Below are 17,264 nucleotides of genomic sequence, written 5' to 3' on the forward strand. Positions count from 1 at the left end.
TCGTTTCTGGATGAACGCCGCACTTTTCGCAGGCTTTGATGAGGGCATCTACGGTGGCTTTGGGACCACGCTTCAACTGCCAATCCTCTATAACAATCATTGTCCGAAGAAAGTCGTCGTTGGTTAATGTCTTGTACTTGCGCACATTAGTGGCGTTTCCTGTCAAGAACGGAACAAGTCTTTCCCACTCTGACTCCAATAAGTTTGCCACAACTTGGATGAGGACGGGGTTTACCTCTCCACGGAGCGAATCTGGCACCACTGTTTGACAAAACGAGTCCTCACCGGGAAATCTAGGATTGGCATTATATGTAGGCAGCGATTGCTCTGAAACCCTGCTTTTCATGTCCATTGAACTTCTACCCAACTTGAAAGATGTGAACGTGAAAAAGACATCAAATAATTTAATCACGACGAAAAAAATTATGGACAAAAGCGCTTTCGGAGGAAGTTCCTCAATTTCAAAAATTGCCAAAAAAAGGCTAATCCCTAAAGAAAGAAGGGCGACCCCTATCATCCATTTTATGCTCAAGAGAAGACCAGGAAATCGGCGCTCCACGTAGTCATTTTTGAGTAAAACGCTAATTGTTTGCGGAGTTTCATTGACTTCACTACTTGGATTGTTCTGTAAGCATTTGCACCGTAATGTGACCTCGTCCTCCTCCAGACTACGGTTGCACTTTAGAAGGTAGTTTCTTGTAATCCAGTCGTCCATTAGACTTTTGGAATGAGCACTGCTCATTAATGAGTCTACAGAAATGGTGACTGCATCATCTTCAGCAGGCGTCCAGACGTCTTTCTCGATGTCTGACAGAGAAATTTCGATTGATGAGTGTTTGTCGACATTGCAGGAAAACTGGTCATCGCTTCTTTGTTCAAAATTTCTCCTCGCCATGCGATTTTTGATTCGTTCAAGAACTTGGGGAAAAGGGCTGGAAAACACCAAGTGCACGGTCAGTGTTTTTCCTTTTGCAGGAACAAAATCCTTCCTTATAAAGGCCTGTATTGCGACTTTGAACGACCCCCTTGCAATATTCAAATGCTGACAGAACGACTGCGTGTGGTATGTAACGTAGTCCGGCGAAAGACCAACAACTGTGTGAGTGAACATGGCCACACGTGCCTCACTAGTCAATTCTCCCACTAAATTGTAGAGCAATAACGGACTCCGCAAATAAAATAAAGAGACGCGCGCGTCAGAGAGCTCGTTTAAGTCAAGTACGTTGGGAGCCTGAAAAGATACAAACTTTCGAAACGCCATACAGGGAGACAAAGTCAAGAGTCGTAGGTAAGCTCTCTTTCCATCCAACCACACACTGTGATCTGACAGAAACAGGCTAAATGTTATTTTTCGACGCTGCCCTTGAGCTAAGGCTCCTGGAGGAATTATCAAGCTAACTTTGTGATCGCTGAGATCAAGTCTTCCACCTAACTCGTCAAAAAACTCGAAAGCTGTAGCATCTCTTTTAAGCCTCGCTTTCTTTCCTCCCAACCTAATAAGTATGGAAGTATCTGTAGATGCCAGTATTTCTGTAGGAGAGAAGTGAACAGAATTGGGCAAATCATTTGCTTTTAGCGCAGTTGCCAGCGCGCACACAGCCTAGGATATAACGAAGGAAAATTAAAACATCAATCAGTTCAAGCTCTATCTCACCTGCATAACATCATTACACTCTCTATTCAATTCAGATTCAAACTCCGGAACACCTTGAAAAATTTGGGTAATACTTTCCGTCCTTTCAGTCAGTTCTTGAACAACAGCCGTCGAAACTCTTTGTCCCATTAACACGCCTTCGCGAAGATTTTCTACTTGACGGTTCAGTGTGTCTAAGTCGTGACTTAGTCTATCAATGAACAATGCTTTTCCCAACATCCCCACGCTTGTCCAATCAAAACGCTGCAGCCTTGATAGAACGCCTACAATGCAGCCCATACACAATTTTTTTACGCAAAACGACAACGTTGTACCTTTTCTACAGTATGGCGGAAAGGATCCAAACGTTTCTCGAAGACGTTGACACCATCGGTTTCTTAGCTATAAAAAAGTATGTTAGCGTGCAAAGGCAGAACAGCTTTAAAGGGTTGTATACCCAAAGTCTAGGTCGATGAAGTACAAGGGAGTTGCTCACCATCAAAAGAGCAAAAAGTCCCCAAGCAGAATAATAAAGGAATAGTTTGGAAATCTCTGACATGAGAAGTCTATGTTTTACAACGGATTGAATACCTAACTCATTGCCAAGCGCAGAAAGCTCCTTGAGCGCCAAACTAAAACTATTAGAACAGCACTTCTCAATATATGACAGCACAAGGCATGAAATGTGGCTTTTAGGAACTCTCTGTACAGGGCATACCGTCCCGAATTGAAAATGTAGATTGAAATAGGAATGCAAACGATCCTTCATAATTCGATGAACGTCCCCGTGATAAATGCCAGTAGCAACAGCTGCATCAGCTAGTGCTTCAATGTAAGTATCAATGTCAGTATCAACGTCTATTTCAATGTCAGCATGTGATAAGGGCACCTGTTCAGGTTTAGAAATGTACATAAAGCTTTCAGCATAATAACTGGCAATAGGCGATGCTATTTGACTGACGTCAAACACCGGTGTTAGAAGCCTGGCACCAATAAACGAGAACGGAATAGAAAAAAGCAGCAGAAGAACAATGGTACCACCGTGCAAGTAAAACTGCGCTGACTGGCCAAAGAAAAACCGATTACCGTGAGGCTCGTAGCATTCGCGACGAATCTTTTCCAACATCATATCTATTACAGTTTGTAACATATCTTTCTTTCATTCAAGTATGAAAGGTCCTCACCAGACTGTCGTCGCAAGATAAAGTGATAGAGATCCTGACAGCCATCCGTGCCGTTGAGTACGTCGCAAAAGTCATTAAAAGTGGGCCACTGTCTATCTCGAAGATATTCGAGCAGCCCTTTCGCTGCCTCTGAGCTGTTAACCCCCGCTACGTGATGGAGTTCTTTGCACTTGGAGGCTGTAAGGAGGCCGCTAGATTGAAGATTCCCTAAAAGAGGACCTCTCGCGAGGAATGCGGCGAGAAGAGCGGCAAGCTCGTCCCAGTTCCAGTCCTGTTTCCAGTTTGGATCTGCCATTTCGCGTGCGGAGAGTACGTACAAAGCGACTGCGCAACATTATGCAGGAATGTAGGGCGGGCCCGGGAAAAAAGTCGACACCCGCCGGACACCGTACAGTAGTTCTAGCCTGTATCCTAATCGTAGATTGCTAGTTGTCTTCTAGCCGGTTGACAATCAGCTTCACGGCTCCGCTTCACTTGGCAACGTAGCGACGAATGAGAATAGCCAAGCAGAGGGCATTTCGTTGCATAGCTTCCTTCAGTTGACTAGAAACGGTACAAAGAAAAAAAACGTTGTATTAATTATTTAATTAAGTAGGGTCAGACATCTTTTAGTACCTCTGTCACGCAGCTATCAGCAACAAAGATTTCCGTCTTGAGAAAGCCGCAGATGAAGTATTCAGCTGATATCTGCTCAACGTCAAACGGATTCTTCCGGCCTACATTTACAGTTGCATTATCACGCTGCGCACATGTCCCCCCTCACTCACCTCGAAATGACTTCTCATACAAGTCCGGTGCAGTTGATCTTTCCTTGGGATTCTCGCAGTAGCTAGCCTTCACAATCTCATTCAACGTTCCAGGCTCGGAATTTCGTAGCGATTCCCAGACGGCATCTCCGGAAAATCGTCGTCCGTCTTAGGGGATTGCACGCAGTTTCAAGTCCAGTTTGCAGGCGGCGCGAGGGGTAGCCGACTCATGGTCGACGACAATCTATTTTAGTTCTGCCTGCAGTAAGTTGGCTTCGCAATTCTAATAAAGGAATTTTCTAAATCGTTTCCTTTGCACGTGCAGCATCTGGCAGCTACGACAACGTGTGAGGACGAATGCTTGTATGCTAAAGTAAAATGTGGCTGCGCTGTGTGAATGCTTTCCGTCTTGCGAGCTGGTACGTTGCATGTGTTTCCTGTTATAGTTTGGCTAATGTGTGGTCTTATGAAACAATGGCTCCTCCCTAAAACGTTCCCTAATTTATGAAGATGTGGCTAGCACGTGACAGTCTCCTAATTCAAATCGAATAAGAATAATGGACTTCTCAGACCGCATCCAAGGACTAGTGAATCATCCACGTGCAGTCTCTCGCCGTCAGGCCCTTAGATGGAGATTGCGCGGAGAGGGCGTACGAAGTCTTTCCGGATCGTAATCTCGCCGTAACTGGCCTGCCTGATTTAAATACCGTCTTTACCCGGTTTCCATACTCATTCTATTAGAGGGCGGCCTCAATTAATTATGGTAGTTGACCTGTATTTGAACTAACGGTTCAGACCGCGTCCAACCAACCACTCACTCATCGACAGGGTGCGAGAAATGTTGCTTCATCCAAACTTAGGACACCCAACTGAGATCAACTTAAAAAACTGACGAGGCAGGCATTCGAGATGGCCACACGCCACATGTGCGTGCCGTGCTGTCTTTATGTACATAGAAATCTACATATACCGAAAATCATTTTAACCCTAAAATGTGTGTAAAGCTAAATTCTAGAAATAGCGTACATGGCTTCGTTCGTTTCATTAATTAATCACGAGACATAGGCAGCAACACGAACTCAGAGAATCCTGACGCTAGGAGGAAGTACTTCTCTTCTTGTAACCAGCAGCAATCGTTTCTCGCTGAATGCCGCACTCTTCGCAGGCTTCAATGAGGAAATCAACGGTGGCTTTAGAACCACGATTCATCTTCCAATCGTCTAGGACCATCATTGCCCGAACAACATCGTCGTCAGCTATTCGCCTGTAGTATAGTATATCACTGGCATTTTCTGTCAAAAGTGGAGCAAGTCTTTCCCACTTTGACTTTAATAAGTTTGCTACAATGTGGATGAGAGTGGAGTTTACCTCTCCAGGGAGCAAATCTGGCACTCTTCTTTTTTTGTCCACTGACCTCCTACCAAACGTGAACGATGTGAACGTGAAAATTGACCAAATTAAAGCTTCCGTCAGAGAGATCCAAATCGTTGACGCAAGCCATGTTGACTCTACGTTAATTTTAGCCATTGCACCATAAGATAAAATCCGTATAATCCAACATATAAATGAGACAATAGATGAAAATCGGCGCGTCTCACGAGACACATTTTTTAGTAAAACTCTAATAGTTTGCGGAGTTTCTTTGACTTCACTACTCTAAGCATTTGCATTTGTAACATATCTTTCTTTCATTCAAGTATGAAAGGTCCTCACCAGACTGCCGTCGCAAGATAAAGCGATAGAGATCCTGACAGCCATCCGTGCCGTTGAGTATGTCGCAAAAGTCATTAAAAGTGGGCCACTGTCTATCTCGAAGATAATCGAGCAGCATTTTCCCTGCCTCTGTGCTGTTAACCCGCGCTACGCGATGGAGTTCCTTGCACTCGGAGGCTGTAAGAAGACCGCCAGATTGAAGATTCCCTAAAAGAGGACCTCTCGCGACGAATGCGGCGAGAAGAGCGGCAAGCTCGTCCCAGTTCCAGTCCTGTCCCCAGTTCGGATCTGCCATTTCGCGTGCGGAGAGTACGTACAACGCGACTGCGCAACATTTGCTATGCAGGAATGCAGGGCGGGTCTGGAAAAAAGAAAGTTGACACTGTACCTAGTTCTAGCCCTCCGTTTCTTCGCGAACAACGCTGAACTCACGCTCGACGGCCGCGTAGCCGAAAAACGACTGGAGCACCTTGACGACGACCAATTTTGCCGAACTGGCGAAATTCTTAAAATTCTCGCCAACAAATTTCACCATGGTCGAAAGAATGAATTCGACGGCGACGATTTTCTCGTTTTGAGGTCGATCTTTTCGTAATCTTTTATTGAGCAGCTTCGCTCGACGAGTGAAGATGAACATGGGAGGTTTGTCGGCCGTTACTAAGGCAACGTGAAGACCGAACGAATTGCTGAACGTCGTATTGACGATTTTTTTCGACGGGACGACTTCCTGCTTCGTTTCTCCGGGAAGCTCTTCCATACACGTTTCTCGCATCGCTCGATGGATGCAGTAGGTCATCTGGGCAAATTCGAGAACGATCTGCTGTTCTTCTTTGTCGCCGGCTCGAGGAAGCTGAAGCATTTTTAAGCCGATCGTCGGATTGTCGTTGATAATCTTTTCACGAGCCTTCTTCTGAAGTTCTGCCAAATGACTATGGAATATTTCTTCATAGACTGTTTAGTATCCTTCTAGCCGGTTGACAATCGTGATTTCGCGCTTCACTTGGCAACGTAGCGACGAATGAGAATAGCCAGGCAGAGGGCATTTCGTTGCATAGCTTCCTTCCGTTGACTAGAAACGGTAGAGAGAAAATACGTTGTATTAATTCATTAATTACGTAGGGTCAGACATCTTTTAGTACCTCTGTTACGCAGCTATCAGCCACGAAGATTTCCGTCTTGAGAAACCCGCATGTGAAATATTCAGCTGATATCTGCTTGACGTCAAACGGATTCTTCCGGTCTACATTTACAGTTGCATTATCACGCTGCGCACATGTCCCCCTCACTGACCTCGAAATGACTTCTCATGCAGTTGATCTTTCCTTGGGATCCTCGCAGTAGCTAGCCTTCACAATCTCATTCAACGTTCCAGACAATTGGCTCGGAATTTCATAGCAATTCCCAGACGGCATCTCCGGAAAATCGTCGTCGTCATCATTGCCGTCTCCGTTTGCCTAGACGATGAGCTGGACATTAGACTGGCATCCGTTTTGTTGCATTCACATCTAGAAATTATATGATACTGATTGGCCCATTTCTCCCCACAGGGGCTAAAGAACTACGATTATGCAAGCCTAACAACTGCAAGCTAAGGAGAAAGTCGCCGAGGACGAAACATCCATCGAACGAAAATTGAAATTGAAAGCGACCTGTGCTTGCCTTTTCCTTCGAGCAACAGCTTCTTGAGCTTCTTTAGATCGTTTGCGTCTGCCTTCGCATCGTTGTCAAGCCATTGTTAGACAAGAGAAATGCTTTTCTCGAGCCATTCTGGCGCTCTTCCTGAAGACATCGCGCGTGTATAACGTACGCTACGCCACATAGAAACCACGCTCTTCGTGAGTTTGGGACTTTGTGCGTCGGCCAACGGAGCCTTCGTATAATGTAGTGTCACTAAGGATTGCGTTCGTGAGCTATCAATCATGGTCGAGGCGACGACGAGTGTGATAGAGGTGGGTAGACTCTACTAGGGACAAATCATCTTCAGAGCTACAGGACATGCAAAACATTCTAGATAAACGTTAAGCGAGCTGCTTCCTGCAGAATAATAGCGAAGAGAACCTAATTTCAAGGTATTCTTCGTGAAAATCCAAGTGATAGTTTCCTACGAGTTCGTCTACAAAATCAGAGCTTAGCCCTTTATACATACGTATTTTCTACGTCTTGCTTCATCGCCGTGCATTCCAGTAAGCCACCGTTCACTGGCTCCCTGTACTGTATGTGCCTAAAGGGTCTGGTTCCGTGTGGTTATGCTGTCCGATAGTGTAGGGACCAGGCCAAATTTATCTGGGAACTAGATTGCAACCAAAAATTACTTTACGCGCGTTTTCAACCTTGGCTACAAGGAAGACCTAGAACAGAATGATTATTTTGTTTTGGGATTGATCTTCCATCTGCAGCGAATACGAAACTTGAAAATTGCAAACAAAATAGGTATATAAAAAAAAAGAAAGATTTCTTCTGTCTATGACATTGTAGTCAGTAGTAGAGTCAAGAGTCCTAATCTTCCTCACTAACAACGCTGAATTCGCGTTCAACGGCCGCGTAGCCGAAAAACGACTGGAGCACCTTGACGACGACCAATTTCGCCGAACTGGCGAAATTCTTAAAATTCTCGCGAACGAATTTCACCATGGTCGAAAGTGTGAATTCGACGGCAACGATTTTCTCGTGCTCGAACTTATCCTTGAATCCGGCCGACGTGAATCGCGTCCTCATCTGCTCGACGGTCAGCCGACGATCGGGACGAATTCTCGCGTCGTTCAAATCGACGAAACCGCACAGACCCCATTCGTGCCAATCGTGCTTCAAATAGATCGTAGACAGAGTGATGGCGTCGAGATCGCCGCCTTCTAAATGAACGCCCAATTCTTCGTCGAGACCTCGAGCCGCCGTTCTGACGAGCGATATCGTCGCTTCGCCCGTTATGGGATCAATCGTTTCGTAGTCTTTTATCGAGCAGCTCTCCACCGCGCCGCACGTGAAATTATCCGGACTCGCCAGTCCGATGCGCTTCGCTCGACGAGTGAAGACGAACATGGGAGGCTTGTCGGCCGTTACTATGGCAACGTGAAGACCGAACGCATTGCTGAACGTCGGATTGACAATTCCTTTCGACGGGACGACTTCGTGCTTCGTTTCCATGGGAAGCTCTTTCCACGTTTCGCGCATCGCTCGATGGACGCAGTAGGTCGTCTGGGCGAATTGGAGAACGACCTGCTGTTCTTCGTCGTCGCCGGCTCGAGGTAGCTGGAGCAGTTTTAGGCCGATACACGGATTGTCGTCGATGATCTTTTCGCGAGCCTTCTTCTGAAATTCTCTCAAATGTTTCATGAAGTTTTCTTCGTAGATTGCTAGTTGTCCTTCTAGTTGGTTGACAATCGGCTTCGCGGCTCCGCTTGCGGTGATTTCGCGCTTCACTTCGCAGCGTAGTGACGAATGAGGATAGCCAGGCAGAGGACATTTCGTTGCATAGCTTCCTTCCGTTGACTAGAAACGGTACAGAGAGGGAAATACGCTGTATTAAAAACGTTACAGTACCTCTGTTACGCAGCTATCAGCCACGAAGATTTCCGTCTTCAGAAATCCACACGTGAAATATTCAGCTGATATCTGCTCGACGTCAAACGGATTCTTCCGGTCTACATTTATCGTTGCATTATCACGCTGCGCACAAGTCCCCCCTCACTGACCTCGAAACGACGTCTCGTACAAGTCCGGTGCAGTCAATCTCTCCTTGGGATCCTCGCAGTAGCTAGCCTTCACTATCTCATTCAACGTTCCAGGCAATTGGCTCGGAATCTCATAGCGATTCCCAGACGGCATCTCCGGAAAATCGTCCTCGTCATCCTCGTCTGCTACAGAGCTAGCAGACGTCTCCGTTTGCCTAGACGACGAGCCGGACATTAGACTGGCATCTGATGACATAAAAATCGGATCAGGTGACCACGGCTTTTTGCCTGTCACAAGGAAGAGCAGCACCAGTCCGTAGCTGTACATATCGCTACGAACTAGAGCGTCCCTAGGCAAGTCATCAAGAGAAAATTGACTGTGATAATTTTCAGGCGCTTTCCACAGGGCGTGTCCGCGATACGATCTCATCTTATTCTTTTGATCGACTGCGAGAGCCAAGCCAAAATCGGCTAACTTTACTCTGGGATTCGGTAGTTGGTTTTCATCAAGCTAAAGAAAAAAACTATCATTAAAGGTATTACAATTATTTATTTATTTATTTATTTATTTATTTATTTATATACCAATAGATTATCTGGCTTGAGATCCATGTGAGCGATTGGTGGTTGTCTTGTGTGCAAATAGGTGAGTCCGCTCAGAATTTGCTCGCCGAAATTCCACACGTCCACGTGATCCAAGCCGTGCTTCTCCGCGTTCGAGCGCTTCTTGACGTATCGTTCCAAATTGCTCGGAACGAATTCCATGACGAGAAAGTGACGTCCAATCGGAATCTCCTTCTGACGAGAATCCTTGAAGTCGTTGATCATCGTCTCGCCTTGGCCTCGAAATTCGACCACGTGATCGTGTCTAAGTTCTCTAGAGCAACGTGAGAATCAATTCAACATTTGTGTCTCGGTTTTCTCAATACTTTAACATTCTTCCTTCGCGGAAGAAGTCGGGTAATTTATTTTTATTGAGCACTTTTACAGCGACTCTTCGTCCGGCCAGCTGAGCTTCATACACAGTGGCAAATGCGCCCTGTTTTGCTAGTCGTTTCCACGGCTTTGCACTCAAATCGGATTGTTCTACCCGACTGTCTTTGTTGTATTCATCTAGAAATGATATGAGGTTAGATTATAAACTAGATAATGATGGCTTGGATAGCCATCATGAGCCTCCCACCGCTGTTACCGTTTTAAATAAATAAATAAAACACGTGCTCACCCTTTTCATTGTTACGTCACTCACACACAGCGCGCAATGTCTTCGACAGCTGAGCAAGGAACGGGCGGCGCTGGCCGTGGCCGTGGCGGCGGCAAAAGCGATCGCGTCGACCGCGGTCGCGGCCGTGGCCGTGGCCAAGGTCGACGTGGTCGCAATCGCCGCGGAAGCGGTCGCGGTCGGCGTCGCTCCGAAAAGTAAGATCGCTCGCGAAAGAATTATTTTAATATTTAATTTTTTCTTTAGTGACTTTGTGATGCGATCGAGCAGCCATGGTGGATCACTTGAAGTAGTGATCGCACCATGGCGGTTTCTCCGCCCGAGCGGCGGAGGCGAAGAAATGCTGGCCGCCGCCCTCAATGTGATTCGGGGCGGCGGCCAGCGCAGTGGCCAGCGCAAGCCACCAGAGGAAAAGAAGGAGGAGGTACAGAAGCAGGAAGAGGAAGACAAGAAGGAAGAGAAGAAGGAGGAGGTGGAAGAGAAGAAGGAAGAGGAAAAGAAAGAGGAAGAGAAGAAGGAGGAGGTGGAGGAGGAAAAGATGGAGGAAGGGGAGAAGGAGGAGGAGGAGATGGACGAAGTGAAACTTTTAGATAGGGATGACTAATTATCTATGTGTTTAGCAAGTATATATATATATGTATACATTTCTTATTTGTCTTTTAATTTATGTCTGTAATAATTATGTCTTGAATAAACATGCTGTAAACGGCTCACTTGGCTCACTTCGCTAATCTTTTCCCATAGGAGGTAACTTGCTATCGTCATGTCCCCAGCATGATGTAATACATTGATTGATTAATCGATTTTTGACTAATTGATTAATTGATTTTTTGAATGATATTTTGATTGATTGATTGATTTACTGTAAAAAAGATGTCTCATATTACTACGTATTTTATATATTTTCCTAACCTTGATTTGCAGTTTTAAAAAAGCTTTAGTCATTGACTTTGACTATTCTTTTTTCCTTTCATTTGTCGCAAAGATTTGTTGAAGTTTTTGAGGTATAAAAAATTTTCCAAAATTTTTTGTTATTGTAGGAGACATTCCATTGGAATGCCTCCAAGAAGGCATTTCATTGGAATGCCTTCTCTTACCTGCCGACGTAACTATTGTTCATTGGCCATCAGCAGGTCAGCTTCATTAGCTGCTAAAGAAGAGCACAACAGCTTTGGGTTGTCGCACGCTTTTGCACTTTTGCGTGGAGAAGCCAAAGCCAACTCACTTTGATCGATGGGTACAATCAGATCAAAGTGGTTTCTATAATGTTGTATCTCTATTCTATTCACGGGCAGCCTAATTAGCGCCGGAACAGTTATATCAAACCTCGGTTTGTATGTATTCCACGTCCACTCTTTACCCATCCATGTAAATATACTGACGTCAATTTGAAAAAGTGTTGCAGTTGCGTGGATTTCAGCTTGGGTTGCCCAAGCTCCTTCTTGTCGTAGCTTTGAAATGTGAGCTTCATATTCCGTGTTGCAGCAGAACATTTCAAAGACAGACTGGTATTCTGCCATGAAATTAACAATCTGTAACCGAAGTGCCAAATGGTGATCTTCGGTTCCAAATGCTGCTTTCGACACTGTTCGAAAGTAGCAGTTTCCGTCTCCTACTATCGATTCTCGCTTGCGCCCCATTTGAAGCAGAAACGGATTCGGAGACGGTGGAGTAGTGGTCCGGCGTTTCTTTGCAGCCGGTGGTAACGGCACACTTGTGCGGGCACAACTCGCACGTTTGCCTTTAGGTTTGGGAACAGGGGCTTTTTTAGCTGCTGTCTTAGTCACTTTGACCGCACCAGTATCAATTTTGTCCGTGTCTTTGTCATTGTCTGCGATCATTTTTTTGCTGTATGTGTGATCGCTATGCTCTTCTTTGTCAATTACTGATTCTTCATTTTCCAGATGTTTAAAAAACTCTTTAATATCATCTGGAACAGTATCGTTGCTATTTCCGGCCAACGATTGAAACGTTTTTTCAGTGCGCCTAGCTAGACCGTCTAGGCGCTTGTCTTCGTTCAATCGCTGTTTATAGCTTTTTGATTTGCTCAAATTAGAAATTCGAGCGTAATCAAAGCCTTGAATTAGGCAATGATTAATATGACGCACTCTGGAAAATCCCATGTATGTTATTCCAGGTGCAAATTCGCGCTTGCCTATGTCAATAACCGCACGATCTAGTGTGAGACCTTGCGATTTGTGCACGGTGACAGCCCATGCCAATTGAATTGGTAGCTGTCGCCGCTTGCATGAACTCTTTCTATTGCCCGTTGAACTGGGCCATGTGCGCTCAATTGGGCATATGGGAACGCAGCGTTCTCCGCCCCATGTCGGGCCGTCGTATTTGTCCATTTGAACAACGACAGCTGTTGGAAGTGCTGGCGGTTTTGCACCGGGTTGGTACAAAATTGCCACTACATATCCCATCGATCCGTTGACCAAGCCCATCTCGGTCCAGAGATTCGATGTGAGCATAACACGCGCGCCTTCGCAAAGACGAACGCGTGCGTAAAGTCCGCCAGCGTCTTCTTCATTGGCATTTTTCGCCTCGGTGCAGTTGTGATCGGCGTTAATCACAGCCACCGGTTTGTTTGAATTCTTCAAGCAATTGAAGTTGAACTCAGCTACATTCTCTCTGCACGCAAATAGCCGAACTGCATCGCGGAAAGACGTCTTTACGTCTCCCAGCTGATCGTGCCGTGCAAAGTTACGTGACATATACAGATCGTTCCAGTCCTCGTACGACGGGCAACCGTCGCGAAGCCTTTGCAAGGCGTCACGAAACTTTATCTGTAGCTCGTCGTTACCGAACTGGCGAATGATTTTCGTCAGCTGTACGACAACGTCAAACGTCATATACAGCTGACGGCCTTGATTAGTCGCGGATCCTTCGGTTGCCGCGCATCGGTACAAAGGAGAGTCACCAACAGGTGGCAACTGTCCCATGTCTCCGAAAAATATTAGAGATATTCCACCGAACGACTCGCAAGCTCCCTGCGGCAGCGCTTGGCAGAGGCGCCGGTGGATAAGTGACAGCTGATGCCGTCCCACCATCGACATTTCGTCGATGATCAAATATCGTACGTCTTCGAACCTCTCTTGCAGGTCTCTAAGAGAAGGTCCTTGAACGTCAGAAAATGACGTCTTCTGCAAAGGAATGCGTAGAAGCGAGTGGAGCGTTTGTCCACCAATATTAAATGCTGCAACACCAGTAGGTGCTGCAAGTATGCATTCGCTTCCGAGCATTTCCTTTATGCAATTTATTAGATATGACTTTCCGGTTCCAGCGGAACCGCAAACAATCATTCGAAGCGGCTTGCATTCGAAGCCGCTTTTTGTCAACTCGTTGTGGCTGCGAACAATATCGTACGCTAATTTCTGATTGCCTTGAAGAAGGCTTGAATCGGCAGCCGCAACGAGATCCTTTTTAGATGAAGTGCTTTTTTTACGCGCTTCCGTCACAAATTTTGGAGCCTCTGACAACGGTGGAAACTGCGCAAGTTTTTCCGACCAGTTGTAGTGAGCGAGATCTCCTTGATTAAACTCGGAATCTCTTGTGTCGTCCTCGTCAAAGTCATCGGCTGAATTGGGAGGACGGCACAATTTCATCCAGTCATCTTGATCTCGGATCTTTTTCTGCCCAAGATCTTTCTCTTCGTCTTTCTGTGCCTTATTTGGATCTTCCTCTGTCTCTTCAAAAGGCATTTGAATATTGACTATTGATTCAATATCTTCCATCAGTTCAATTCTATTGACCAACTTCTTGCTGGCCGTTCGAATGAACTTTTTGAAAGCTTTTGTGGAAGGCAGAGGAATGGTTTCACCGTCTGTATCGGTAATCTCATTCTCTGCTTCCTCTTCTTCAATAGTCAAATGGTCCAGCTTACGAAAAGGTTTGAATTTCATCAACTGATAGTAACAGTACTTTTCGTACTGTTCCTTGTTTGACTTATTGCAAAGGATTCGCGGGGCTACACGAACGACTACAGACTTGTGTCTGCGCACTGTTTTACCCTTTGCGTTTATATAGTAGTCAGAGACGTAGTCCAGTAGACAAACGTCTTCAATTTCTACCGGACGTCTCATGTACTCTTCTATTACTGTTGGAAGCGTTGCAGTTCGCCCTGGCTTTGCAGCCGGATCGACTTCCCGCTTATTCTCTAAAAAGAGCGTTTTGAATTCGCGAGTAGACGTCACCAGCTTTTCGCCCATAATTAGATGGCAAGTTTCCTGTGCTGAATAGTCGCGCTCGCCAACGGTTTTCATAAGCAATTTGGAAACGACCTTTCGAGCCGGATCAGCCGTTGACATTGTCTCTGTAATCATTTTAAACGTTTCCTTCAGCGTTGCTGATTGCGGCTCGCTTTTTGTTGCGTATTTTGCGATATACTTACCGACAGCGTATGGGCTGACGATAACTTGCATGTCAACATTCGCTCGCCAACCTTCCAGCTGGAAGCGATTGTGACTGTTTACGCGAGGATCGTTGCGCTTGTGTTCTATCTCCGCCTCGGTATGTTGCTCCGGCTTTCCGAAAGGAGAAATTTCCAGTGTCGTTTCTTTTCTCAGCGTTTTTGGAAACCCGAAACGACACACGGACTCTCCAATTAAATTTGTTTTAAGGCAAGTCGTTTGCTTGCACTCTGTGTGGCGCTCAACAGTGGCTATCAGGCGCTTGTAATCAGCGTCATGATCGCTAATGTCGGCCCACTTTTCATGGCACGGATGATTGCCTTTCTTTGTTTGCGGCATTTCTCCTTTGCCTTCTTCGTCGAAAGAAGGATTCATTGTCGACACAAGCCAATCGGCAAAGTCGACAATTTCTTGGCCTTCTTCCGTTAGAATCTCTTTCATTCTCTCTTCGTTTGGTTCATCGTCTTTGCCAAGTTGAAACTCGGGGTAATCCTTTATGCGACGAGTTATCTCTTCGCAATCAGGAGCATCCCGAATCCAACCGACGCCGTGCATGTGAGCACTGCCACGATGCTGGTATTCTACGCGAGCCCAATAGTCTGTAAAGCAGTAGACGTTTGCCATAATATTATGCAAATAGTCAGTGGCTCGTTTAGTAAATAGCCAATCGGCTAGCATGGGATTGCTGTTCAGAGTTTCGTTTCGATCTCTATACTCTGCATGCAATTCCTCTGCCGTTTTATCCGGACTATAATGCGCTGCCAAATTGAAAAACTCGGGCCAATGCAAATCAGCTGCGCTCAGAGTAAAAAAGCAGCTTGGCGAACCGAGCTTTTCCATCATAGCAAAAAGATTTTTCTTCTGCATGTTCCAATACTGTTTTGTACCGTGCAGACTTTTGCCAAAGTGGACAACTTTGTTAGCAAAATGAGGAATTTTCTCCGACGTTTTTGTCATCTCTCGGAGTTCCTCAACGGTGAGGGCTGCATCGCTCGGATTTTGTTTAACAAAAACCCGAGCTGTTTCTAACGCCCGCCACCTCATCATGGTATTTAGAGCAAAATACCTGAAACGCGGATGCCGAGCAAAACGCCCGTCTTTATACCGCATTATGTGTTTCAGGTATTCGCCCAACGTAACAGACCTTAATCGGGGACTACGGAAGTCTCCTGCTCCCGTTGGAAATAACGCCGGAAAGGCTTGCGTAAAGTAGCCTTCCGTCGTAAACTCACTAATAGGATTACTACCGTATGTGGGCCAGCTCATATAGTCCTGCTGGTCACCATTTTCCTTGGAGCTATCTCCTTTCTCTTCCACCTGTTCATCGGCAGACTTGTTTCCAAGACTGTCAATAAACTTATCAAGCTTTTGTCTTTCTGTTAGGTTTAATGCTGCGGAAGGCAAGACAGAATGCGAAAAGTGGACTGCATCGTCCTCCTCTTCATTCGTGTCTTTTTGTTCTTTTGCCTCGTCAGCATTAGCACCAACAGGAGAAATATCTTCAAAGGAGGCATCTTCATTATCCGCTCTAATCACATGAAGATCTTCAAGTTCTCCATCTTCAGGAAGAGCTTCTAATGCCTCGGAATCTATCTCTATGTTCTCGTAATACTTGTTGTTTCTTTTCAAGTTTACGAGTGCCTCGAGAACTCGTTGTCGCCTTACGCGGAAGTCATTCACCTTACCGGAATTGCGCGTCTGGCGAACAACGACCATTCCCAAATTACTCTTTGTTCTAGGCAGACGGGTCAAAACCGACTGCACATTTTGGGGCAAATTTAGCACGTGACCGCGGTATCCAAATTGCCGTCCGGCCGGCAATCTGAAAATGTGCATCATAGGTGCAATTTGCGCTATGAGCATTTCTTCGACAACTGATAAATCCTTAAGAGGCGGTGGAACACGCCCAGGATTCATGTTGTTGTCGGATGTAAGAAGGCCTACCCAACCGTTTCCTTGGTCAGTTGTGCACTGCTTGACCATTTGTGTGCTGTACTTTACGTCTAAAGTGGGCCACGACTCCTCGCACGAAACACACGTATGGAAGGTTAGACCTTCCATGCGTTTGTGAAATGTGTCTAAGCGAGGATAATGTGCAGATGCAAATTCATCTTGCGTCTCCCTCTGTCTCCAAAATGGGACCCTTTCCTCGCCCATTTCACCTGATTTTTCGCGAAGAGCAGCTTCCTGCCTCTTTCGTCGCTTTCTTTGCGCTTCCATATCGTTTCGAAACCGCTTTTCATCCGCAGTCACTTCTCGTCTTTTAGCTGAATTGCGCTTGGCATTAGCTAAAAGGCGCTTTTGGCGCTCTTCCTTCGTTTCATTATCTCTTTGGACAGAATTTCTAGCAGCGGTACGCTCTTGACGCTCTTGACGTTCTTCTGGCGTTTCACTATCTCTTCGGAGAGACTTGCTCATAGCATCACGCGAGAGACGCTCTTTGCGTTCCTCTTGCATTTCAGTATCTCTTCGGAGAGATTTCTCCATAGCGTCACGTGACAGACGCTCTTTGCGTTCTTCTTGCGTTTCATTGTCTCTTCGAAGAGATTTGCTCATAGCGTCACGTGACAGACGCTCTTTGCGTTCTTCTTGCGTTTCATTGTCTCTTCGAAGAGATTTGCTCATAGCGTCACGTGACAGACGCTCTTTGCGTTCTTCTTGCATTTCATTGTCTCTTCGAAGAGAT

The 17,264-nt window shown here is 45.9% G+C and overlaps 3 protein-coding genes and 1 long non-coding RNA gene across 4 annotated transcripts; 1 reads left to right on the plus strand and 3 right to left on the minus strand.

Moving 5' to 3' along the window:
• Positions 1-5,201: 5,201 nt before the first annotated feature.
• Positions 5,202-7,074, minus strand: LOC136188094 (uncharacterized). The gene is made up of 4 exons (XR_010670107.1): positions 6,936-7,074; positions 6,567-6,781; positions 6,416-6,516; positions 5,202-6,345 (listed from the first exon to the last, which is right to left on the minus strand). It is a non-coding gene; the product is annotated as an uncharacterized lncRNA (long non-coding RNA).
• A 670-nt stretch (positions 7,075-7,744) lies between these two features.
• On the minus strand, positions 7,745-10,054 carry LOC136187886 (uncharacterized). Its single transcript, XM_065975601.1, has 5 exons — positions 9,874-10,054; positions 9,530-9,821; positions 8,966-9,455; positions 8,814-8,914; positions 7,745-8,762 (listed from the first exon to the last, which is right to left on the minus strand). Exons 1-5 carry the CDS (start codon positions 9,879-9,881, stop codon positions 7,773-7,775), a joined length of 1,881 nt encoding a protein of 626 aa, XP_065831673.1. The 5' UTR covers positions 9,882-10,054; the 3' UTR covers positions 7,745-7,772.
• A 151-nt stretch (positions 10,055-10,205) lies between these two features.
• On the plus strand, positions 10,206-10,875 carry LOC136188504 (uncharacterized). The gene is made up of 2 exons (XM_065976241.1): positions 10,206-10,363; positions 10,413-10,875. The coding sequence occupies exons 1-2, from the start codon at positions 10,206-10,208 to the stop codon at positions 10,768-10,770; spliced, it is 516 nt and encodes a 171-aa protein (XP_065832313.1). The 3' UTR covers positions 10,771-10,875.
• Positions 10,876-11,185: 310 nt separating this feature from the next.
• Positions 11,186-15,566, minus strand: LOC136188505 (uncharacterized). Its single transcript, XM_065976242.1, has one exon. It carries the CDS (start codon positions 15,533-15,535, stop codon positions 11,276-11,278), a length of 4,260 nt encoding a protein of 1,419 aa, XP_065832314.1. The 5' UTR covers positions 15,536-15,566; the 3' UTR covers positions 11,186-11,275.
• Between the last annotated feature and the right edge of the window lie 1,698 nt (positions 15,567-17,264).

The sequence above is a fragment of the Oscarella lobularis genome, chromosome 6 (genome assembly GCF_947507565.1).
Source record: "Oscarella lobularis chromosome 6, ooOscLobu1.1, whole genome shotgun sequence".
NCBI lineage: Eukaryota > Metazoa > Porifera > Homoscleromorpha > Homosclerophorida > Oscarellidae > Oscarella > Oscarella lobularis.

Excerpts from the sequence above, each read along its gene's own strand:
- LOC136187886 (XM_065975601.1), bottom strand. Across the intron at positions 9,456-9,529 it reads TCAAGCCAGATAATCTATTG|CTTGATGAAAACCAACTACC; the intron begins GTATATAAATAA and ends TTTTTTCTTTAG. Across the intron at positions 8,763-8,813 it reads CTGATAGCTGCGTAACAGAG|TCAACGGAAGGAAGCTATGC; the intron begins GTACTGTAACGT and ends TACCGTTTCTAG.
- LOC136188505 (XM_065976242.1), bottom strand. The coding sequence starts at position 15,535 with ATGACAAAAACGTCGGAGAAAATTCCTCATTTTGCTAACAAAGTTGTC.
- LOC136188504 (XM_065976241.1), top strand. The coding sequence starts at position 10,206 with ATGTCTTCGACAGCTGAGCAAGGAACGGGCGGCGCTGGCCGTGGCCGT. Across the intron at positions 10,364-10,412 it reads GGTCGGCGTCGCTCCGAAAA|TGACTTTGTGATGCGATCGA; the intron begins GTAAGATCGCTC and ends TTTTTTCTTTAG.